This window comes from Urocampus carinirostris, chromosome 16 (assembly GCF_059441175.1).
Source record: "Urocampus carinirostris isolate Australia breed hairy pipefish chromosome 16, RoL_Ucar_1.0, whole genome shotgun sequence".
Classification (NCBI taxonomy): Eukaryota; Metazoa; Chordata; class Actinopteri; order Syngnathiformes; family Syngnathidae; genus Urocampus; species Urocampus carinirostris.
In genome coordinates, this window is record NC_142364.1 from 37,262,956 (window position 1) to 37,289,350 (window position 26,395).

At 40.1% G+C, this 26,395-nt stretch overlaps 2 protein-coding genes and 2 pseudogenes across 3 annotated transcripts; 3 read left to right on the forward strand and 1 right to left on the reverse strand.

The window, feature by feature from the left end:
* Positions 1 to 4,818: 4,818 nt before the first annotated feature.
* On the reverse strand, positions 4,819 to 5,903 carry LOC148351253 (uncharacterized; annotated as a pseudogene).
* A 1,941-nt stretch (positions 5,904 to 7,844) lies between these two features.
* Positions 7,845 to 15,681, forward strand: LOC148351254 (uncharacterized; annotated as a pseudogene). The gene is made up of 6 exons (XR_015847100.1): positions 7,845 to 8,011; positions 8,481 to 8,533; positions 9,425 to 9,528; positions 9,623 to 9,986; positions 10,379 to 10,637; positions 15,054 to 15,681. The product of XR_015847100.1 is annotated as an uncharacterized LOC148351254 (transcript).
* On the forward strand, positions 11,654 to 13,564 carry LOC148351255 (uncharacterized). Its single transcript, XM_088320029.1, has one exon. The coding sequence runs from the start codon at positions 11,864 to 11,866 to the stop codon at positions 13,553 to 13,555; it is 1,692 nt and encodes a 563-aa protein (XP_088176155.1). The 5' UTR covers positions 11,654 to 11,863; the 3' UTR covers positions 13,556 to 13,564.
* A 4,980-nt stretch (positions 15,682 to 20,661) lies between the features above and the next one.
* On the forward strand, positions 20,662 to 21,800 carry LOC148351256 (uncharacterized). Its single transcript, XM_088355505.1, has 4 exons — positions 20,662 to 20,727; positions 20,795 to 20,942; positions 21,040 to 21,149; positions 21,308 to 21,800. Exons 1-4 carry the CDS (start codon positions 20,662 to 20,664, stop codon positions 21,614 to 21,616), a joined length of 633 nt encoding a protein of 210 aa, XP_088211631.1. The 3' UTR covers positions 21,617 to 21,800.
* Positions 21,801 to 26,395: the final 4,595 nt, after the last annotated feature.

The window sequence follows — 26,395 nt, forward strand, 5'->3', positions numbered from 1 at the left end:
GTGGGTGGAATTAAAAACGCCCTTACTCAATGGACGTAAAGAGACTTATTATTATTCACACACTGTCTCTTCATGTCAGAGGAAAGCAGGGGCATTTCTGAGGCACTGCAACCTAAAATTCTGAAAAACGCTTCGAGCCAAAGTCATTAAATCGGTTTGACGTTTTTTTCACTCACTGTTCCTTTAAGTTGTGACAAGACTTGGCTGTTTCAATGGTTCTGCTGGCAGAAAATAAAAAAGAAAACCGACCTTTCAGTCATTGTAAATAAAAAAGACTTTTTTTTTTTCAATTTAAATATTGTCTTTTTATGGATGACAAAGCATTGACTTTTTTAATACAAATCCTCCCATACAAATGATTTGACGATTATTTAACGGTGTTGCACTTTTGGGTTGAGTGCCATCTTGTGGGGTTTTTTTAGTACTGCACTCCTGTTGGAAAAACATTCTGGCTGTCCCTTTAAGTTCTCGCAAAACGTGGCTGTTTTAGGGGTTCCGAGGGAGGAAACTTAAAACGCTCTGAGGGGAATGGATGTAAATTGACGTCCTTTTTTAACACACTGTCCCTCTACGTTCTGACACAATTTGGCTGTTTTAGGGTTTCTGAGGGATGAAATTCAAAACGCTCTGAGAAGAATGGATGTAAAATGACTATTGTTTTTACACACTGTCCCTTTACGTTCAGACACAATTTGGCTGTTTTAAGGGTTCTGAGGGATGAAATTCAAAATGCTTCGAGCCAAAGTCATTCAATGGGTTTCACGTTTTTTTCACTTACTGTTCCTTTAAGTTTGGACAAATTTGGCTCTTTCAATGTTTCTTTGGGCGGAAATTAAAAACGCCCTAAGTCAGTGGACATAAAATGACTTATTATTATTCACACATTGTCCCTTTATGTCCGAGGCAAGCAGGGGCATTTCTAAGGGACTGCAACCTCAAATTTGAAAAAGGCTTTGAGCTAAAGTCATTCAATGGGTTTCACGTTTTTTTCACTCAATGTTCCCTTAAGTTTGGACAAATTTGGCTCTTTCAACGTTTCTGTGGGCAGAGATTAAAAATGCTCTCTGTCAACGGAAATAAAATTACTTATTATTATTTACACACTGTCCCTTTATGTCCGAGGCAAGCAGGGGCATTTCTGAGGCACTGCACCCTCAAATTTGAAAAAGTCTTTGAGCCAAAGTCATTCAATGGCTTTCACGTTTTTTTTTACTCACTGTTCCTTTAAGTTTGAACAAATTTGGCTCATTCAACGTTTTGGTGGGAGGAAATTAAAAACGCCCAAGTCAATGGACTTTGAAACAAAGTCATTCAATGGTTTTCACGTCTTTTATACTCTCTCTTCCTTTAAGTTCAGACAAATTTAGCTCTTTCAAGGTTTCTGTTGGCAGAAAATAAAAATGCTTTGTATCGATGGACCTAAAATGACATATTACTAATTACACACTGTCCCTTTATGTCCGAGGCAAGCAGGGGCATTTCTGAGGCACTGCAACCTCGAATTTGAAAAACGCTTCAAACCAAAGTTATTCAATGGGTTTCACGTTTTTTCACTCACTGATCCTTTAAGTTCAGTCAAATTTGGCTCCTTCAACATTTCTGTGGGAGGATATTAAAAACGCTCTGGGTCAATGGACCTAAAATAAGTTGTTATTAATTACACACTGTCCCTTAATGTCCGAGGCAAGCAGGGGCATTTCTGATGCACTGCAACCTCAAATTTGAAAAACGCTTCGAGCCAAAGATATTCAAAGGGTTTCACGTTTTTTCACTCACTGTTCCTTTAAGCTCAGACAAATTTGGCTCTTTAACGTTTCTGTGGCCGGATATTAAAAACGCTCCGGGTCAATGGACCTAAAATGACTTATTATTATTTACACACTGTCCCTTTAAGTCCGAGGCAAGCAGGGGCATTTCTAAGGCACTGCCACCTCATATTTGAAAAAGGCTTTGATCCAATATAATTTACTCGTTTTCATATTTTTTTCACTCACTGATCCTTTGAGTTTGGACAAATTTGGCTGTTTCAGCGTTTCTGTGGGCGGAAATTAAAAACGCTCTAAGTCAATGGACATAAAATCATTTAGAATTATTCACACACTGTCCGTTTATGTCCAAGGCAAGCAGTGGCATTTCTGAGGCACTGCTACCTCAAATTCGGAAAAAAACGCTTCGAGTCAAAGTCATATCAATGGGTTTCACGGTTTTTTTACTCACTTTTCCTTTAAGTCTGGACAAATTGTGACAGTGTTTCTGTGGGCGGAAATTAAAAACGCCCTAAGTCAACGGACCTAAAATGACTTATTATTTACAACCTGTCACTTTATATCCGAGGCAAGCATGGGCATTTCTGAGGCACTGCAACCTCAAATTTGAAAAACGCTTCAAACCAAAGTTATTCAATGGGTTTCACGTTTTTTCACTCACTGTTCCTTTAAGTTCAGACAAATTTGGCTCTTTTAACGATTCTGTGGGCGGATATTAAAAACGCTCTGGGTCAATGGAACTAAAATGACTTATTATTATTTACACACAGTCCCTTTAAGTCCGAGGCAAGCAGGGGCATTTCTGAGGCACTGCAACCTCAAATTTGAAAAACGCTTCGAGCCAAAGACATTTTCAACACCTCGCTAGACCAAGCCATGGTACCATCATGCTTCAAGATTGCCACCATCATCCCAGTGCCAAAGAACCCCCAGATCTTATCATTAAACGATTACCGGCCCCTTGCACTGACTCCCATCATAATGAAGTGCTTTGAGAGACTAGTTAAAGAGCACATCACCCCCAGTCCCCCCTCCTCACTCGACCCCTTTCAGTTTGCCTACAGGACAAATCGCTCCACCGGGGATGCCGTCTCCTCTGCTTTTCACCTGAGCCTGACACACCTAGAGGAGAAGAACACCCATGTGCGGATGCTGTTCCTGGACTTCAGTTCAGCATTCAACACCATCATCCCACAACACCTGGTAGACAAAATGAGACTCCTGGGTTTCACACCCCCCTGCGGAACTGGTTGCTGGACTTCCTCACTGACAGACCCTAGTCAGTGCGGATTGGTCAGAACATCTCCGATGTCATCACCCTCAGCACAGGCTCCCCCCAAGGCTGTGTCCTGAGCCCCTTGCTTTTCACCCTGATGACACACGACTGCGTCCCTTGGTCAGCCACAAACCACATCGTGAAGTTTGCGGACAACACAACAGTGGTGGGCCTCATCAGGGACGACAACGACTTGGCCTACAGAGAGGAGGTGGAGCAGTCGGTGGGCTGGTGCAGGGACAACAGCCTGGTCCTGAATGTTGACAAAACTAAAGAGATCATTATCAACTTCAGGAAAAACCAGCCCAACCATGCCCCACTTCTCATCAACAACAAGGCTGTGGAGGTTGTCAGTAGCATCAAGTTCCTAGGGCTGCACATCACAAACAAACTCACCTGGTCCGTGATCCCCTGGCCATTAGACTGTTAAATGGTCAATCAAACACATAGTAAATCTAAACTGCAGCTAATCTGTACATCTGTTGGTTTTGTTTGACTTTATTGCACTACTGGCAGTTCTTTATAGCTAGCCACTCCTTGCACAGTGTTCTTCTCTGCACTATTCGTACTACAGTGTTATTGTTACTGTTTACCTGACTTGTTTACCTGACTGTGCATTTTGCACATCTGTTTAGCTGCTCCTCTTGCACTGTTTGCACTACTATAAAATACTATATATAGCCATAATTATTTAGTATAGTAAATTTGGCTCCTTCAACGTTTCTGTGGGCGGAAATTAAAAACGCCCTAAGACAACGGACCTAAAATGACTTATTATTAATTACACAATGTCCCTTTATGTCCGAGGCAAGCAGGGGCACTGCAACCTCAAATTTTAAAAACGCTTCAAGCCAAAGTTATTCAATGGGTTTCACGTTTTTTAACTCACCGTTCCTTTAAGTTCAGACAAATTTGTCTCTTTCAAAATTTCTGTGGGCGGATATTAAAAATGTGTCCAAGGCAAGTAAGGGTATTTCTGAGGCACTGCAACCTCATATTTGAAAAAGACTTCGATCCAAAGTCATTCAATGGTTTTCACGTTTTTTACACTCACTGTTCCTTTAAGTTCGGACAAATTTGGCTGTTTCAGCGTTTTTATGGGCAGAAATTAAAAACGCCCTAAGTCAATGGACGTAATGAGACTTATTTATCAATCCAAAAATAGGAAGCCCGTCTTTTGAATCTGTGATGATGAGAGTCTTTTTATTTATATACTTGTTACCATTGATAATAATCCACTTAACAGATATGATATGCTGGAAATGGTCAATATTTAAGAAATCTCTTATCTTTGAATTCACATATTCCAAGTTTGACACTTCTGATACAGAACACAATTCTTTCTCATGTGCAAAAATTTCATTTGTGTGACTATGAACACTTTCTACCACTTTACTGTGACCTACAAGAGATTTGCAAACATTTTTGTAGTTTAATTTTGAAGACCACTTTTTAAAAAATTGATGCTCCGACTCAAATCTCATACACATGTGCCTTGTTAAGGGACCCAGCGCCTCAATTTGTGAAGGGAAATGCAACATATAATGCTGCTTTGGTGTTATATTGTTCTCAGGGAACAGCTCCTTGAATGTTTTAAGGTGCTTCTCTATCATCACTCTAAGTTTGTGAAGGGTTTCCCTAAATAGTAGAGGAGCAAAGAGGATCTGGGTTATCTGAATCAACTCTAAGATGAATTTAACATGGCTATGGTCCTTGATACTATTCAAAATATAAGGAATTATCTTCAAAAGTATCAGCATCTGCCCATAAGACTGTTTAAGTTTTGTTGTCATTTGATGTCATTGTACTGACACTGATTGGGCATGGTTTGTCTTTTATATCACTGGGTGAATATCTAAAACAATTTATACCTGAATTAATATAATCCAGATCAATCTCTCCTGACAAAATTAGGAATTTTAATACACATTTAATTTCTAGGGGCACAACACCCTCAAGCATAACGTGCATTATATCTTGAGGAGTTTGCTGGATAAGGTCATATGCTGGAAAATCTGTAAGTTTACTCCTCCTGTTAATACCAAAGGTAGTCTTAAGAACATTTTTAACGTGGTCTGTTCTGGCCCTCTCTATTTCTGTACACTGTCTCATGTGATTTTCTAACGTTCTCATGGTAAAACTCTTTTCATCAAAATTGTTCTGCATGGTCTCAAAATCACATTCAAAATGCCTACATTCACTGAAAGAGAACCCAACTCCAGACTTAAACCCAGCCAGTTCATGCTGAGCAAGAGTATCGCCACATATAGATTTTACTGCACCATGTATAATTTGACCTGTCCCAATTTTGACACCATTGTACAATTCTTTTAAATCCTTTTCAATGCGTTCTAAAATAACATCAACACCTGCTTGTGCAATGTCCTTAGCTTTGGCAATAGCAAGTAGTCATATAGCAGCCAGTTTTGACCTAAACTTGGGGTCTATGTTTCCTAGTGTATAATAAAACATGAGTAACTTGTTCACAGAAGTATGCGGTCCAAAAGGGTTACATAAGTCTATCTCATCAGAATACAATGTCAACTGTAAAGCAGTGGGCTTCGATGAAAATACGGATGACTTTTGAAAAGGCTACCATCCACTATGTTACAGAGAAATCCATCTTTGTTACAATTCTCTGGAGGAGTACTGGCCATACCGTGTATTCTTGGGTTGGACAACAGCTGCTCTAGGCTCTTGATGAGGGGAACATAGAAAAAAACCTTGTTTTTAAGTTTAAGAACCCATGAAGAACCTCTCTTAACTTTACACAGTCTTTGGGATATTACAACCTCCTCCGCTTCAACTGGGGTAAAATGTTCCTTAATGGTTTGGTCTTGCATGAATGTTGTGGTCAACATGGAGAATGGATCTGGAAAGTCATCAAATGTTGCCAGAGCCTCATGCCGTAGATGTTCTATGTTGTCTGAATGGCCATGAGTGTCAAAAATGTCTTTTACTCTTTCTTTCAAGGTTTCTACAAGATGAAATTGAAATTGTTGTACTTCTGATACAATGCTGTTTATATTCCTCTGTAGAGAGAGAGAGTGAGAGAGATCTCATTTGATAAGATCAATCAACTACAGCACAAGTAATGTGATTGGGTAGAGGGGTCACGAAACAGAAGCATTTGTCAATATTTTAACAAGAACCATTTTAATCTGCAAACCAGGCTTAATGTCTAAAAACACAACCTTGTCCTTTAATCAGTAAATTCTCAAGAAAAGTGCAAAATATGACGGCAGTAGTATCAGAATCAAAATACTTTATTAGCCCTGAAGAATAATTCAATTTCAAGTAGTAAGTATTTTTGTATGGTCACAAATATTTTTGATATTAATGTGACAATATGATTTCTCCTCACTCTAGAAAGTGTCTACTAAATGCATATAGCCTACCCGAGACAGACAACATGTTTCACGAATATCCACAGTGAAGGCAGCTGCACGTCTGGACAAGTCCTGTTAAAATAAATATATTCAGCCTTATGATAACTACAGTGGGACCTCGGTTATCCCGGTTAATGGGGACCAAAACCACCCGCGAAAAGTGAAAATCTGCGAAGTAGCGACGCCCCTTCAAAAATGCTTGAGAAAAAAATAAAATCATATTTTATTTCATCATAATTATTTTTTAGGCCCGCAAAGCTCTGAATCCGCGAACGTCGAAGCAAGAAGTAACGAGGTCCCACTGTATTTTGCCCTTCAAATCATCAAACTATTAGTCTTGACGTTAATGATATATTCTTAATTCCAAAATGAACATTTACCCACATCTCTCCATAACTTAACACTATATGATTTCCGTGCAGTGGACTTTTTAAATATTGTTTTCGGGTGCATCAGAATAGGCCTATATCTGACGAGAACATAAGTTATGTAGGATATTGTCATGTTCCAACAAACATGCAAATCATGTCAAAAGTACAAATGACATGAACAAAATAGCCTATGGTCATATTTTAGCAGCTAAGTTCAACTTATTGTTTAGCAATAAACAGAACTAGCTGTGGGAGCCTGGATTTAGCTTAACATGTCAGAACAAGTCACACTAATTGAACTGCTTAAAAAAAGCCAAATTGTTGTACTTTGTCGCTTTCAATATAAGAGCTTACATGTTCCTTGATAGTTGGCTGAGTATCGTGGACCCGCTCTTGGTTTGGCATTCTGGCGCACTCACAATGGAAAGCATCTTTTTGCGAGAAGGCGGCCTGATTGCAATTTGCATCATCGCAAGTCACAGTACTTGAGGTCGACTCTTCAATTTGGTTGCCGGTGGGTGTAATACAGTTTGAAAATATTGCTGTATCGAACCTCTCACCTCCAACCCAGCCTGTGCGAAACGGCACACACTGCATGGGTGGGCGTCCATTGGCCATATATGAAGCATGCCTCCGTTTGATATGATCGTAAAACGAATTGAATACTCAGTACTGTTCTCTGCATTCATCAATTCCACAAATTGCAAGAAAGTTCCTATTACGTCCGTGGGCTATATTAATGTGACTTAGGAGTGCCTTCAAAGTCAACGCAATAAATGCAAAACAAATAAGGCAGCGCCATCCACCCATGTCTGCTACAGCATTACTGTAATAAAATCGAGTGTGGTTGTGATAATGGTGTTGCATACGTTAGGTGCTAGTTTCCGCCTTTTTTTCGCGCTCGATAATTCCATATCAAAACAAGAGGGATGCCATTTACAATGCAAGTGACTGGCCCGTACGGTGTCCTTACTAAAATTGGATAGTCTTTACTTCGAAACACAAATTTAATATGTATAAATGAGAACACTATATTTTTTCCTTGAGATAGTTAATAGATTTTGTTTAATAATTGTATAGTGCGTTCCTTTATATGGTTCCGCCCATTTATTCGGACCTACTTGGACTCGCTCATACAATCCCAACGTTCGACGAACTCCATTCGGTAATTTGACTTCAAGAGAAGTGAAATACTTTTACAATTAAAAGGTTTGTTTGTTTGTTGTCTTAACATTTAACAAGAAACAATGTGATTAAGAATAAAATATTTTTCTCAACGGTATTTATGCGTAGTTAACGTTTTAAATATACGAACGTTTTGTAAGGCGTTGGCTTGAGTCTTGAGCTAACCCCTTACAAAACGGTCGTTGATTTAAACCGTTTACTATAATATATAACGTTAAAACTATTCAACATTACGACAAGAGCCCTGTACCAATCTAAGCGACCAGGATTACATGTTACACAGTTTCTCTCTTTGTTCAGCATGAATATAAATTCATATATCCACACATGCATATCCTGCTTTAGCTTAACATTGGGTCGATTGATAATCAATGATTTATTAATTACGTTGATTAACTTAAACTATTTTGCTAAAGTAAGAGTAGTAATGAACCTATTTGGGTAATTGTAAACAAGGTATAATGCATCAAATTAATTGTTTAAATTTTAACAGAAGCATGAATGCCCCAGAAAAATTGGACCAGGTGGCAAAGGACATTCTAGCAGGTAAGAATGATGTCATATTTTACTATTTAACAAATTACATTGGGTTTGGTTGTCACATGATCCATGGTACAACTATTGGTGGCTCATAGCCTGGGTAGGGATTCCGTTTTGCACTTTAGCCTTACCCCAGCTACAAACAGGCTTTTCTCCTGTTGATCAGTCCTGTTCAAAGTTGTGCATGACAAGGGCTTGGTCTGGCATTTGCCAGGCAAGGGGTGTACCACAAAAATTCCTAACCAATTCTCAATCTTAGAGGAGATTGAGTTGTGGTCTGGCTTTAGCCACAGCAAGGTACATCATTCAATTACCGTGGATGGCCAGATGTAGATATGGGTCTGGATATTTAGACTATGAATTAATTGGACAAGATGTTGACAATTGAATGCACACAATTCTTACTGTAGCAATATCAACAGCACGCTACTTGCACATCACACACAGCTTAACTGTATAGCACTAGTCTTAAACCAACACTGGGTGATTTATCTTATTTTATGTAGACTTCAAATGTTTGGATAAAAACATATCAGCATTAATATAGTAATCTTTGCTGCATGTTAAACACTTATCCACACTCAAGTTTACTGGATAGGTTTCACGGGTATTGTATGTCTTTGCCCCGCTCAACTTTTTCTCAGTTCGTTTTGCTTTACTCATAATATTTCTGTAATAGTTTCTTATGAAATATGCGTTTATTCAGTACTACAAAATTTAGAGATATTGTGCTGCTGTCTCTATTATGACCTACATGTCTTAACCTCTAAGCATGTTGGAACAAGAGTTTTAGGTAAAGGAACGTAACAGTGCCAGAACTACATAATCTCTGGATTATTCTTAATCAGTTGTCATTATTCTTCAATTCATTTTCCTCTGTCTCTATTTGTCACACAGTGGCACAAATTGATGCAGATGCTCTGCACACACTTTCAGACCTTTTTCCAGGGCCTGAACATTTTCTTAGGAGAAAATCCATTTGGAATGTTGTGCATCCTGAGGTATGACAAACTTGTCTCATTGTCCCTTGAGATTTTCTTAAAACACCATCTCAGCAAGGGTAAATTTGTCTTCTTTTCATGGATTTATTCACAGGAGCAGGCCTCATCCAGCAACCAACACCCAACAAACGACGATACCAACAAAGAGGAAAGTCCAGCCAAAACCATACAACTTCCGAGCCTCCGATATGTTATTTACACAGATAGTGAATTAGAGCATGTTAGAAAACACTATTTTGAAATGAAAAAAATTGGACGAGGAGGAGAGTGTGTGCTCTAGAGAGCTGTCTTGTAGGCTCATTCGAAATACAGTGACTAACATGGTCTCTAGATTGAGGGCCTCGACCGTCGAAGACTTCATAAAATACTCTACCAAAGAAGACCTGCAGTCAATGGCAAGGAGACTTGTTTTGTATTACCCAATGTTGTCCGATAAACTGGATCTACAACGTCGATGGGTAAGCAAGCATTTCAACATGTAATCATTTCATCACAATATGAGTGAAAGAGTACAATGACTTGGTGATTGGAATCCTTTGTTGTCATTATTTATTATATGAATTGATGAAATGGATATAGTCAGCCACTTAATTTGACTGATGGGAATTTGTTTCCAGTCTCAGACAATATGGGAATTGGGATCTAGATAGTATGCTGTCTATCTTATCTATAGACAAGTAACTAAGTTTGATAAACGTATTGATATCTTGGAACAAAATGGTTCTGTATTAACATCTTTACCCTTGCACACTCTTAACCAACACAAGTAAATGGATTGTTTGTCTTTGTTAGTCCATGTGTTGTCCTAAACGTTTCTGTTTACTCATGGTCTTTATATTTCATGTTTCAGTTCAAACTCTTTAAGCAACTGAACAAGAGGTTGCAAAACATCAGGACTCCACGCAAAACCCAGGGGGCTACACCAGCAAGGGGAAAAAAGAGACGCCTTCAGTTTAGCGCCACAGAGAAAGAAGATGAGGGGGATTTTGACTCCAGCACTTCCACTGTCATTGTCTCCCCAAGCTGCAGTAGCACCATCAGCAACCCAGAAAGTGAAGGGGACCTCCAAGTCATAACCAGCACTCCAGCAAAACAAGCTGATGCTCTTGGTAATTGTATAAAAAAAATGTGGCATTCTCAATGGAGTAGACCCATTCATTGAAATTACACAAAATACAAGATAAATCAGCACTGCATATCGTTCTACTTCTTTTAGGAGGGCACAGACAAAATCTCCAGCTTTTATTCAGGGATGTGATTTTTCCGCTAATTCGCGGAATTCCGCTTTTTTTATCTCCAAAAATAAAATTTTAAGATTTCCGATTTTTTAATTGGTAAAAAAAACGATTTCGTCTCTACAGCATTCCATTTTAGTGTTTCCGTAACTGAAATGAAACGTACTTGCGATTGGTTGAAGTCTCCGTGTTGACCAATAAACGCGCTTGTTATAAAGGCGTAGGAGTATGCCATTGTTAATTTCTCACACGTTTTTGCCGAGTGTTTAAAGAAAGATGTCCGAGATCGAACGCAAAGATGCTCCGCGAGGTAAAGAAATTGATAAGATCGTAAAAAACAAGTTTCGATCGGACTGGTTGGAGAAGGAATTATCTACAAATGTTGGAAAGAAGACTGTGACGAATTTGTTCAGTGACTTTATTCGGAAGATCGATCGTGCCGGGAAAGCGCTTTGCATTTGATGCCATGATACCATTGTCTATGGTGGGAGAGGTTTCAAAGCTCTTGAAAGTCACGCAAAGAGCAAAAAACACGTGAAAGAACTCCAGTCAAGAACAACAAATTATTCCATCGCTGGTAGTTTCGGTGCCCAAACGAAAACTCCAAAACTTTAAGGCCTCCATCCCTTATTGACACCACAAACGGAAGCGGTTATAAAGAGACGTGATCCACCCCAAAAACCTGTACCAGTTGCTGATAGAGTCGTGAATTTTGAGGTAGGTGGTAAACTTTTCAAATTTATTTGACAGTTTTCCCCTTTTTTTCGAAAATATTATAACGTAATATAAATGGCCATAAATATTTAACAATTACAATAATAGATTTTCATGTGTACATTACACCAACACTTTACTGTAGGGCCTATACTAGGGTGGTCCTTATTTTTCGACTTTTAAAATTTCATGCTCTGACCCCTTGAATATGTTCCAATATATACAAAACGTAATTAGGCAAAGTTTCATCAAAATCAAAGGATATTTAGAGGTCGCTCAAGGCCTCTGAAATTTTGGTATGAAAAATAAGGATTTTTCGCACATTATATCAGACCTAGTGTAAAGAGGAAACCAGAAAGCGTAGATCCGATCAAGAAATTGAGGCGATGAGTCAATCAGTGACATTGGAGGGCAGCAGTGAAACTTCGGATGAGGAGGAGTCTGGCAACTTTTCTCCAGACAGCGTTGCCTGCAGTAGCTCAACTTCCGATACCAACCAATCTAAAAGAGGCAGAAAGCAAATCATCTCCCCAGAGCTGTCGTCTAGTCTGGATCGAACCGGTATTTCCGATAGGAAAGCAATGCTTCTTGTCAGTGAGACAGCAAAGAGTTTGGGACATGATCTCTCAGAATTCTCTTTAAATCGAAGCTCAATTCGGCGACAGCGGCATGAACACAGAAAAACACAGGCCACAGCTATTAAGCATGCCTTTGATCCAAAAGCTCAACTGGTTGTTCACTGGGATGGTAAACTTCTTCGTGATTTGACTGGCTCCGAGAAGGTAGATCGGCTACCAGTTTTAGTGTCTGGACCTGGAATTTCACAACTCTTGGCTGTACCGAAACTTGGATCTGGCACGGGACAGGAACAGGCTCGTGCTGTGACAGACACCTTAAATCAGTGGGGTATATCTGATCAGGTGAAGGGTATGTGCTTCGACACAACCAGTTCCAACACCGGTCGCCAATCCGGAGCTTGCGTGCTTTTGGAGCAGATGCTTGGCCGTGACCTGATGCACTTGGGATGCCGTCACCATGTCATGGAGCTTATTGCAGGTTGTGCATTTTGGATGTGCATGGGATCGTCTTCTAGTCCAGAAATCCAAATCTTCAAGCAATTTAAAACGCAATGGAGCTTCATTGACTCCAGTGACTTTCAGAATGCAAACAGTGATGAGTACACCAGACAGAACATCACAGATGTTAGAGACAGCCTCAACGGTTTCATTTCTGAAACCCTTCAAGCGAACCAACCAAGAGACGACTACCGGGAGTTGCTCGAGCTTGTCCTTGTCTATCTCGGAGGCATACCTGAGCGAGAAGTGAAGTTTATGGCACCAGGGGCGATGCATCAGGCGAGATGGATGGCCAAGGTGATATATTCATTCAAGGTGTGGATGTTTCGACACCAGTTCCGACTGACTGCCCGTGAGGAAAAAGGTCTTCGTGACGTGTGTCTTTTCTATGCTAGGATATATGTTAAGGCTTGGTTCCTGTGTCCTGTGGCAGCCAGTGCTCCTCGCCATGATCTCGCTTTTCTAAAGGACCTGGTGAACTATGGGAACATCAACAAAGCCATCTCTCAAGCGACAAGCAAAAAGTTTGCAACTCATCTCTGGTATCTTTCTGAAGTCCTTGTTGGCTTGTCCCTTTTTGATCCCGACGTATCGCATGAAACGAAAACTGACATCTCGAGTGTCATGAAGTCAACCCCAGGAGCGGAAGAACCAGAAGTTAAAGGCCAGGTGGATCTGAAGTGCGTCAATGACAAGAAACTCGCAGATTTTGCAACCACTAATACCATCAAGCTGCTGCAGCTTCTCGAGATCTCCACCAGCTTCTTGGATGCAGAACCGACCACATGGAATGGCCGCATTGATTATAGAGAGGCATGTGACAAGGTGAAAGCATTGTCTGTCATCAATGACCACGCAGAGCGAGGCGTCGCACTGATTCAAAACTTCAATGGTCGTCTCACCCACAATGAAGAACAATTACAGTACCTGTTACTGGTGGTTGCAGAACATCGCAAAAGGTTCCCGAATACTCAAAAACAGACCATCGTGAAACAGAAATGAACACTTTGTGAACATACACAACATTTGATGATAGGCTATGTTACAATGATAAACTTAATGATTCGTTGAGGTAATTACTGAACTGAGAGCAAACGCATTGTTTTTCCAAAGACAATCGGCCTGTTTTATGTGAACTCTGAACTGGTGATTTGGAAATTATTATTCGACTATTACTCGGTAGACTGTTTGGTGTTGGCTTGTTTCTATTTTCACTTATCATATTGTTTTTGTACTGTATGCACATCAAACTGTAAGATTTGTTTTCACACTGTTTTGCATAATGCACATGATCTGTGTTGGTGAAGTTGCAAATTTAGTTCATTTTATTGACGCCCAAATTTGGATGTTATTTGGAAATGCCGATCACGCACAGTGAATGAAACCTCGAAAGGGTGGTGCCTGTTGAGGTAAAAATAAATACAATATTGTTATATTTACTTGTAACTTTTCTTGTGTTACAATTATAAGCAATGGACTGAAATTGGATGTTCTAAAACGCCGTACACATAGGGTTAAGATTTCCGTTTTTTCTCGAAAATTGCCAAAATTTTACCATTTTGGGAAATTTTAAAGTCGTTGAGCTACCTCTAAATATTATCCAAATTGTTCAAAATTGCACACAGTGTGTTTTTATCGATATAAGAACATATGCGGGGGGTCAGAGCCCAATATTTCCCCCCAAAAAATTTCGACCCCCATTAAGGACCACCCTAGCCTATACTTATTGTACTTTCATTTATAGATAACATCTTCTGCTATAACAAAGACATTTGTGGTATGTTCTAATATGAGTTACTTTTCATTTGGTCATGATACAATTATTTCTTCATGAAATTTGAACTCTTCAACATGATTTATGTGTTAACTTAGTAATCACATGAGTTAGATATGATATTCTCAGTGATAGTTTTTAAAAGCAAAGGCAGTCCAATGTTTAATGTGACTGATTTTGAGTTGACTTAAACTGTAATTTTATATGGGATAGTTCAAAATACATTGAAAATTGATGCTGTTGTTTTGTCTATTTCTTTGTCATCTGAGTGCATTGAAAGTACTTAAAAAAACGTAAAACCCATGAGCTCCGGGGGGCTTCGCCCCACTTGTCCCCCCACCAGGGCACTGCCCTGGACCTAGCTGGGTGCCCGCGGCCCCCAGACCCCCGCCTAATTTTCAGATAATTTCACTTTGGTCAAATCACATCCCTGTTTATTGAAATTTTCAACTGGTGGGCTGAACGAAACAGGAAAAAGCAGAAAAGAACAAGGCCAGGCACCAAAAAACTCAAAAATACTATTTTTTTTACAAGGGGGGTGAAAATCTTGACCTTGTAATTTTTGCCTTTTCCTGTTTCTATTCAAGTAATATTAATGAATGTCTTCATTAGATGTAGTGAACATTTTGTCTTTGTTCCAGTAGAAACAGTAGCATGAATAACATTAGCAAGAAGCAAATAATTTTGACCTCAACTGTGTTGTGATATTTTCTTTGACCTTTTTAGAATGTAGGCAGGACAGCCGCATGGCCCAGGCTAAACACTACACAACTCTGCAGGAGCTATATCGCAATACCAAAGAGAACAAAGCTGATGTGGCACAACTTCTTGACCTTGAGTTTGAGGGGAGGAGGGCCTTCATTGATTTGGACACAATAAGGGAACAAGACAGACCGGCACATAGTAGACCGGCAAAAATATTGGAGGCATAGCCATGCTTTATTTTTGTTTTGTTTCTGTTTTACTAAATATTAATTCCCCTTGTAGAGATCAAAGAGATCAAACCCAGCAGAAAAAGCTAATGTTGTGACTCATCCATTTGCAGGTAAATTGTACCCATTTTTATACTCATTATTGTTTTAATTCCTATTTTCTCATATACATTAAAAAAGGATGATGTTGGTTAAAATTCAGACTAAAGAAAAACATGTTGAATTCATTGTAAACGTTAAAAATCCACTATACGATCTCTTGTTAAAAGTATCTTGTTAAAATGTAAAGATGTAAAAATGTATTGTGTGATATTCTAAAATGTATTTTCTGTAAAGTGAAAAGAAAGCTCTTTGATATGCTTTGTTGTTAGTCTTACTAGAGAGAACTACAAAGAGATCAAAGAGATCAAACCCAGCAGAAAAAGCTAATGTTGTGACTCATCCATTTGCAGAAACTGTAATAATAAAAACCTCATCATCCAGTCCAGCGTGAATGTGGATCTTTGGTGGGACACGTACACCGCGGTTACATATATATACATAATATATATAAAGCACGGTGGGGCAGTGGTTAGCGCATGTGCGGCACAGTTCAAGTCATGGGAACCTCCTGCGTGGGTTCAAATCCAGCTCCAGACTTCCTGTGCGGAGTTTGTATGTTCTCCCCCTGCTTGCGTGGGTTTCCTCCGGGGACTCCGTTTTCCTCCCACATTCCAAAAACATGCATTTCATGTGAATTGGGCGGTCCAAATTGTCCCTAGGTGTGAAAGAGCGAGTGAGATGTCTGTCCCCGTGTGCCCTGCGATTGGCTGGCAACCAGTTCAGGGTGTCCCCTGCCCACTGCCCGATGATTGCCGGGATGGGCTCCAGCACCCCGCGACCCTACTGAGGACAAGCGGTGCAGCTAATGAGATGAGATGAGATGAGATGATATATATATATATATATATATATATATATATATATATATATATATATATATATATATATATTATATGCGGCTGCATCGGCTCGCTACAACGGGTCAGGTGCAATCGACATTTCGTTCTGTGTACATTGTTACACAGAATGACAATACAAGGAAATTATTATTATTATTATTATTATTATATATATATATATATATATATATATATATATATATATATATATATATATATATATATTTTATTATTTTTTTAGACCCGCGAAGCTCTGAACCCGCGAACGTCAAACCGCGAAGTAGCGAGGTCCCACTGTACTGTAATCAAATCGAGTTTGGTTGTGTTGATGGTGTCGTCGTCGTTGAGTCACTCAAGGCGCATAAGGTAATCCATAGTAGCGCCAGACTCGCTCGTGGGAGGCTCCGTAGTTCTCCGAAGGAGAGGGGGCTGCGACTGTCCTGTGCCGCCAGGCCTGACGGGCTGCGACACAAGCAAACCAAGCAGACGAAGCCTCTAAAGTCCTTAGTACGTTCGGACAGGCCGGTGCATGATTTATGGAAGCCCCTTGGGCAGATAGTACAGGTGATTGGGGTGTGGTCGCAGTGAATGGTTCGAAAGCACCACTGGCATTTGGACTGGGGGCCAAGGTTGCTCTCGAAGTCGCCCGCCCTAAGAAGAGCAGAGAGAGGAGAGTAGAAGAGAGAGAAAGAGAGGGACAGATAGAAAGAGAGAAAGACAAACAGAGTAAAACGCAAAAAGGGGGAAAAGAGAGTGAGAGAGGTGGGGAGAGAGTAGGAAAGAGAGGGATAGAGAAAATGAGAGACAAGAGTGTAAAGGGGGAAGAGAGAAAAGGAGAGACAAAGAAGGAGAGAGGACCAAGAAAGAAAGAAAGAGCGAGTCTGAGTGGACTGAGTTGGATTCGTAAGGCTCCCCCGGGAGAGAGCCCTTCGCAGGACACCACGGGAAGGTTCCTAGTCTTTGTCCTCTGTTGATGGTGTTGCACACGTTAGGTGCTAGTTTCCGCCTTTTTCGCGCTGGAGAATTTTATATCAAAACAATAGGGATGCCATTTACAATGCAAGTGACTGACCCGTACAGGGTCCTAACTAAAACCGGATAGTCTTTACTTCGAAACACATATTTAATATTTATAAATGAGAACACTATATTTTTCCCCTGAGATAGTTCATAGATTTTGTTTAATAATTGTATATTGCGTTCCTTTATATGGTTCCGCCCATTTATTCAGACCTACTTGGACTCACTCATACAACCCCAACGTTCGACGAACTCCATTCGGTATTTTGACTTCGAGAGAAGTGAAAATCTCATCTCATCTCATTAGCTACACCGCTTATCCTCAGTAGGGTCGCGGGGGTGCTGGAGCCCATCCCAGCAATCATCGGGCAGTGGGCAGGGGACACCCTGAACTGGTTGCCGGCCAATCACAGGGCACACAGGGACAGACAACTCATTCGCTCATTCACACCTAGGGACAATTTGGACCGGCCAATTCACCTGAAATGCATGTTTTTGGAACGTGGGAGGAAACCGGAGTGCCCGGAGGAAACCCACGCAAGCACGGGGAGAACATGCAAACTCCGCACAGGAAGTCTGGAGCTGGATTTGAACCCACGACAGGTTCCCATGACATGAACTGTGCCGCACAAGCGCTAACCACTGCGCTGCCGTGCTGCAGAAGTGAAAATACTTTTACAATTAAAAGGTTTGTATTGTCTTAACATTTAACAAGAAACAATGTGATTAAAACTAAAATATTATACTTAACGGTATTTATGCAAAGTTAACGGTTTAAATCAATGATCGTTTTGTAAGGGGTTAGCTCGAGTTTTAAGCTAACCCCTTAATAAACGGTCGTTGATTTAAACCGTTAACTATGGAATTGAGCTAACCCCTTACAAAACGGTCGTTGATTTAAACTGTTAACTATAATATATAACATTAAAACTAGTCAACATTACGACAAGAGCCCTGTACTAATCTAAGCGACCAGGATTACATGTTACACAGTTTCTCTCTTTGTTCAGCATGAATATAAATTCATATACAGTATCCACACATGCATATTCTGATTTTGCAAAACATCAGGACTCCATAGAAAACGCAGGGGGCTACACCAGCAAGGGGAAAAAAAGAGACTCCTTGAGTTTGGCACCACAGAGAAAGAAGATGAGGGGGATTTTGACTTCAGCACTTTCACTGTCATTGTCTCCCCAATCTGAAGTAGCACCATCAGCAGCCCAGAAAGTGAAGGGGACCCCGAAGTCATAACCAGCACTCCAGCAAAACAAGCTGATGCTTAGTTTCCGCCTTTTTCGCACTTGAGAATTCCATATCAAAACAATAGGGATGCCATTTACAATGCAAGTGGCTGACCCGTACAGTGTCCTAACTAAAACTGGATAGTCTTTACTTCGAAACACAAATTTAATATTTATAAATGAGAACACTATATTTTTTCCCTGAGATAGTTCATAGATTTTGTTTAATAATTGTATATTGCGTTCCTTTATATGGTTCCGCCCATTTATTCGGAACTACTTGGACTCGCTCATACTACCTCAACGTTCGACAAACTCCATTCGGTATTTTGACTTCGAGAGAAGTGAAAATACTTTTACAACTAAAAGGTTTGTATTGTCTTAACATTTAACAAGAAACAATGTGATTAAAAGTAAAATATGATTCTTAACGGTATTTATGCGTAGTTAACGGTTTAAATCAATGACCGTTTTGTAAGGGGTGAGCTCAAGTTTTAAGCTAACCCCTTAATAAACGGTCGTTGATTTAAACCGTTAACTATGGAATTGAGCTAACCCCTTACAAAATGGTTGTTGATTTAAACTGTTAACTATAATATATAACGTTTAAACTAGTCAACATTACGACAAGAGCCCTGTACTAATCTAAGCGACCAGGATTACATGTTACACAGTTTCTCTCTTTGTTCAGCATGAACATAAATTCATATACAGTATCCACACATGCATATCCTGCTTTTGCAAAACATCAGGACTCCACGCAAAACGCAGGGGGCTACACCAGCAAGGGGAAAAAAAGAGACGCCTTGAGTTTGGCGCCACAGAGAAAGAAGATGAGGAGGATTTTGACTCCAGCACTTTCACTTTCATTGTCTCCCCAAGCTGCAGTAGCACCATCAGCAGCCCAGAAAGTGAAGGTCATAACCAGCACTCCAGCAAAACAAGCTGATGCTCTCTGTAATTTTATAAAAAAAAATGTAGCATTCACAATGGAGTAGACCCATTCATTGAAATTACACAAAATACAAGATAAATCAGCACTGCACATAGTTCTACTTCTTTTAGGAGGGCACAGACAAAATCTCCAGCTTTTATTGAAATTTTCAACTGGTGGGCTGAACAGAAACAAGAAAAAGCAGAAAAGGACAAGGCCAGGCACCAGAAAACTCTCATAAATACTATTGTTTTACAGGGGGGTGAAAATGTTGACCTTGTAATGTTTGCCTTTTCCCGTTTCTAATCAAGTAATATTAATGAATGTCTTCATTAGCTGTAGTGGACATTTTGTCTTTGTTCCAGTAGAAACAATAGCATGAATAACATTAGCAAGAAGCAAATAATTTTGACCTCAACTGTGTTGTGATATTTTCTTTTACCTTTTTAGAATGTAGGCAGGACAGCCGCATGGCCCAGGCTAAACACTACACAACTCTGCAGGAGCTATATCGCAATACCAAACAGAACAGAGCTGATGTGGCACAACTTCTTGACCTTGAGTTTGAGGGGAAGAGGGCCTTCATTGATTCGGACACAATAAGGGAACGGGGCGGCAGTAGCTCAGGAGGTAGAGCGATCGTTTTAGGATTAAGGGATCCCAGTTCGAATCCCGGCTTGTCCGTGTTACATGTCGAAGTGTCCTTGGGTAAGACACTGAAACCCCAATACCCCCAATAAGCAGGTTGGCGCCTTACATGGCTGCACAGATCACGGCCGCTATTGGGAAATGTGAAGCACACTGTAAAGCGCTTTGGGAAGTCATTGACTTGAAAAGCGCTATATAAATGCAGATCATTTCATTTCATTTCATTTCAACAAGACAGACCGGCAAAAATATTGAAGGCATATCCATGCTTTCGAGATATTGACCATGTAAGTATGATCACAATTCACACTTTGATTCTATTGAACAGTGAAATTGTTCTTTTGAACATTGGATGCATACTGCTTTGATACATTAAATAGTTGTTTCGACCCCACTTACATGCAGGAAAACCTTTCATGTATTTTCTCTGAAAAAAAAAAAACGAGCAATCTGGTTTTATTTCTGCATGTAGACAGGGAAAACGGCATTTATGCATTGTGATGTGATTTTTTTCCTTCTTTAGAATATCTGATAGTCCATCGGTTTCGCAAGTTATTTGCAACACACCTGTCTATTAGCGTTTTATCATCAGTGTGAATGGAATTATTTTCACAAATGGAGGAGGGGAAGGGGGAACATAGTTTTTCAGAATACCTCTCTACATATAATTGTCGTTTTCAAGTGATGCTTTAACTACTATGTGTTGGATATTTCCATACAACATTTCTGTGTGTCTTCCCCACCAAAGGTTCTTGATGAACTAAGACAAATAATAGACAAGAACAACTCCAACTTCATGCAAGAGCTGAGGGAGCGGTGGGTCGAATTCAAATCTAGATTACGCTTCTATGGGGTTTACAAGAGGGCAATGAAACCTCCAATGTCACTTTCAGCTGGTAAGGACAGCCAACGTAATACCAATAGAATCTGTACCTTTGTTTGTTTCTGTATACTGAGAGACAAATATTTTATTTTATTTCTTTTTTTTTTTAGAGGAGCAAGCAATAAACCTCTTGACCATGCTGCCAGCTCTGTTCCCGTCTAATGTTGCTGTGCCCAAGAAGATGATATCTGCCTCTGAAGCTCTCATCCATGTTCTTCTGGTAAGTCACAAACTTTTACATAAGTGCATACTAAACTTTCTCAAATATGGTTGATCCTTTTGTTGGTCCACTATTCTGTTCATACTAAATTGTCATGTTTAGTCGAGGAATGGAGGGATGTGATTGCTGTCCTACTGATGTTGTGTTTTTCTGTTAAGCCCACAGAGGACCCCAATACATTCCTGAACAGAAGGCCACTCACCACACCACTCCTTCTGGTGGATGAAAATCTAGACTCCTTTCTCTGCCTTGGAACCGAAGCAATCCCATTACCCAAAAGGTACCTAGGGGATGCAGCATTGTACATAATTGCATACTATTATGAATTACATATGACCTACCCCAAATGTGTGGCCTCTGTTCTTTTACTTCTACAAACTGAGGTCCTGGGGGACTCAATCCATGACAAAGATGCCACACCAGCTTTTAAACGAGCAAAAAGTGATTGGATGGCCTTTTTTGCATAACTTTGTATAATGCTGCCTCCCCTCGGGAACACACCCACACACCCAGCCATGTACGTACTTTGAGAACTTTTTCTGTTATAAAACATCTGTGACCCCTGACACTTTGGCCTCTCAGTCTCCCTGTAATTTATGTGTGTGTTTTATTTGCCTTGTTTTGAGTTTAAGCACTGATTTAAAAAAAAAAGAAAGCAACTGACAAAAAAGAATGTTTGCAGTTCTCTTGGAAATTTGGTAACTTGCACTTTATATCCTGTTGGCAAAAAAATGTGTTGTCCGTTTGACAGTTCACTGATACATGTGTAAGTGATAACTTTGATTTACAGTTCGCCAACAAACGTTTCAAGATCTTATCAAGAAAATTAGTATTTCTGTTACTGATATGTCAATTGTGTTTTGTGATAATGACAAAGGTTGTGGTTTGCCAATAAAATGGTAATTTTGCATTAAAACTATTTTTGCATTTGTATAGTATATCGAAACGTAGAGAATTTCTTGAAACTGTCAGGGCGGACCAGAACAGAGCAGGAGACCCCAGAGCGTTTGTTACAAGTCTTTTATTTGGGGAAGCGTACAGGGTTAGCGGGAGACGCGATGACCGTCGAACGTCAGCAGCAACGCCGTGAAGACAACTTCGGGACACGTAGCCAATCGTAGCGTGGGACGGAAGCAGGTCGAGTTTACCGGGACTGGAGAGAAGATCGTAGCGTCGAACGGATCAGGTCGGATCGGAGGCAGGCAGAATCAGGTAAACAAGTCAAAAATACACAGGAAAATCAAGCGAGTCAAACGGGGTAAAAAGTAATCCTCCGACCAAGAGTTCTCCGCGTAACGCGTTTAAAAAGGGAGCATTAACCAATCAGGAAGCACATTCCAGCGCGCCACATGATTACCCCAGGTGGCTCCACTTGGGTAATCATGACAGAACCCCCGCCCCCAAAGAAACGGCTCCAGAAGTTCCCCAGGAAAAAAAAAAATAATAAACCCACGGCACGTCACAGAGTAACACAGGAAAATCAGGAGAGTCAACTCAAAAGAGTCGGACTCAGGGCGGGCAGGCATGGGAGTCGAACAGGCAGGCATGGGAGTCGAACAGGCAGGCATGGGAGTCATTGCGCAGTCATACGGCCGGAGGTGCCTTAGCCAATTTTGCCACGTCGGAAAGGACTTGCCGAACTGCACATTCTGAAGGGGAATTGCGCTGCTGATTCAGGCTTTCATAGTGGTCAGGGGGCAAATGTACGAACGCGGGGTCCATTCTGGTCGGAGGATTCTGTCAGGGTGGACCAGAACAGAACAGGAGACCCCAGAGCGTTTGTTACAAGTCTTTTATTTGGGGAAGCGTACAGGGTTAGCGGGAGACGCGATGACCGTCGAACGTCAGCAGCAACGCCGTGAAGACAACTTCGGGACACGTAGCCAATCATAGCGTGGGACAGAAGCAGGTCGAGTTTACCGGGACTGGAGAGAAGATCGTAGCGTGGAACGGAAGCAGGTCGGATCGGAGGCAGGCAGAATCAGGTAAACAAGTCAAAAATACACAGGAAAATCAAGCGAGTCAAACGGGGTAAAAAGTAATCCTCCGACCAAGAGTTCTCCGCGTAACGCGTTTAAAAAGGGAGCATTAACCAATCAGGAAGCACATTCCAGCGCGCCACATGATTACCCCAGGTGGCTCCACTTGGGTTATCATGACAGAAACAAGACTTCTTTGGCTAAGATTTTTAATACTTAATACAAGCAAATTTATTGTGTTTTTGACCCATTTCTAATTTATTTCCAACTTAATACAAGAATATTGATCTTGTTGTAACCTTCTTGCTAACTACTTTTGAGCAATCCTGGCTTAAACCCAGTTTGTTTCTAAACAATAATTCTCCAAAACAAGCACAAATATCTTAAAATGAGACAAAAAAACCTTGACAAGTATACTTAATATAAGTATTAACTGCTTAAAATATCATTTTTGGGTATCTTTTTTTTTTTTTTTTTTTTTTCTTGTTTCAAGAATACTTAAGTCGGATTTTCTTGCTGCACTGGCTGATAATTTTGCCGGAAACAAGTAAATTTCCTGCAATAGTGACTATATTTTCTTGTTTTTTTAGAGGCAGTTTTTGCAGTGTAAGGAGAAAAAGATCGAGGGAGCAGAAGGAATGTCACCGGTCCACGAGGGACGTGACTCGGCCATCATCCATGAAATCCGTAAATTAAGGCGAGAACATACCGAAGCAGCCAACGAGAACAAGATTGCCATGGCAAGACTTGAAAAAAACATTGAAGAACTTCTGGAGCGCACTGTGTTGCTGGAGTGGAGGGTGGAAGGCATGGAGGAGCTACATGCTAACACAGAAGCGCGAACGATACGACTAGAACAGTTCACAGCTTTTCTGCTCCAACAAACCGCCAAACTAGCAACAAAGTGTGAGGATTTCGAGTCAAGATCACGACGGAACAACATTCGAATACATGGCATTCTGGAGGGTGCCGAGAGGATCGACACAATCGGCTTTATAACAAACTTTGTGAAGTCGAACATTCCGACAACGGGACATATGGATTTGCGCATTGAGAGGGCACACCGCTCACTGGTGAACAAGTCTCAAGGTAAAGCACCGCCACGGGCAATTAGAATAGAATAGAATAGAATATACCTTTATTGTCATTGTTACAAAATGGGTTAACATATTGTGACAACGAAATTGGGGATGACACTCCAGTTTTATACATTCACAGTGAGGTATGAGCCAAGAAGATAAAGGAACAGAGAAGATAAGGTTATGAAACAAGGGGGATAAGGCTATAGTTATAATTTACATGGTATTTACACAAGAAATGTCGGCATGTGGGATGTTACATACAGTGTTGTCGTGATACCGTTGGTATCGTAAGGGTTGTGCAATATTGCATTATTGCATTTATCGTACGTTTCGCTGACTACAGAGTGAAAGAATCCGTGATGAAAGAAGCATGGAAACAGAAGACAATGTACTAAGGCAAGACCATTTACTTCAACCAAGACTACACCACGGAAATCGAAAAAAAGAGGAAACAAGTAAGGATTGTCATCAAAAAGCTAAAGGAAAAAAACGTAAAGGCACAATCACCATATCCCGCCCAGCTGAAGATGTTTTTGGACTCAGGAATAAAAACATTTTCTACACTGACGGAGGCAGCAACATTGCTAAAAGAAATGAAGATCGTAGTGGAAGAAGACAATACGGAGACATTTCAAAAGATGTTGTCAAAGATCATTTGGACCACAGTGACCAGAACGAGAGGAAGGCGAAGGAACACCCCTAACACAGAAGGTGACTTACAAGCTCTCATGGAGCAAAACAAAGCTAAATCCTGATATGGGGTGAAGGAGTAAGGACCATTTCTGCCCTTTCTATTAAGTATTCAATAAGTTAAAAGTAAGTAAAATTATTATCTTTAAATTAAAACAATATTTGTTTTTTTTTGTATAGAGCTACACTAAAATATGTAGTTAGTTATAACTATGGACAACTGTACAAAAGTGGTCCACGCACTGAGTGCATATTTCCAGGAGGGTAGCCACAACTCTCCGATTGGACTCTTGGAAGACATGTGTTTTTGTTTTTTGGGTGTGGGTTTTATTTTTTATTTTTATTTTTATTTATTTTTTTTTTTTTTTGGGTGTGGTATTATGTGTGCTTGTTAATATGTTTGCAAGTCAGTTGGTTTGTTTTGACAATGGAGGTGTTAGTAGTCAATGTATTGTTTTTGTATGCTTCAAAAATCAGTGAGCAATCTAATTATTGTTTCATATAATGTACATGGGCTAAACCACCCGATCAAGAGAAAGAAGATATAGAATCAACTCAAGACATTGCAAAGCTCAATAGCCTTATTACAAGAGACACATTTGACAGAGACTGAACATAAGAAGCTAAAAAGAGAATGGGTGAACCAGGTGTTTTACGGCTCTTATGGTAAAAGAAGGGGAGTAGCAATTTTACTTGGCGTTTAAAGTCGAAAAAGAAGAGAAGGACAATCTGGGGCGATATATAATGATTATAGGGTCAATGGCCAGTAGGAAAATATCGATAATGAATGTTTATGCACCAATTGAGGAAAAGGGGACATTTTTTCAAGTATTAGCCAAAGTAATAACCAACTGTGCGAAGGGAATGCTACTCATAGGAGGTGACTTTAAACTGTACAAAATGGCAAAGTGGACAAGTATCCATCAGTACATGGAACAAATACAAAGAGGTCGAGGATGTTAAATAACATAACTAAAGATTTGGGATTGATAGATCCATGGAGAGAGAAGAATCCCCAAACTAAAGACAATACTTTCTATTCAAACCCTCATGGCAGCTATTCAAGAATTGATTTATTTTACATTTCAAGACAACATATGCATACAGTAGTGGAGTGTGGTATAGAGAATATCAATATACCGGGGTAAGTGACCATGCTCCAATTACTTTGAAATTAAGATTAGACAATGAACCACATTTTAGGTATTGGAGGATGAATGTATCTCTCCTCTCAGATAAAAACGTAGTACAGGAAATAAAACAGTGTATAATTTTTTTCAAATCAACGACAACGGGGAGGTTTCTCCATCAATATTATGGGAGGGAGGGAAAGCTGCAATTGGATAACTACACGGCACAAAACATTTTGGGAAAACTACATTTACCAACACTAACAGGGGAGGATACATTAGAAATTATTCGCCCCATTACAAAACAGGAAATACAAGATAGAATAAATAACTTAAAAATAAATAAATCACCAGGAACGGATGGA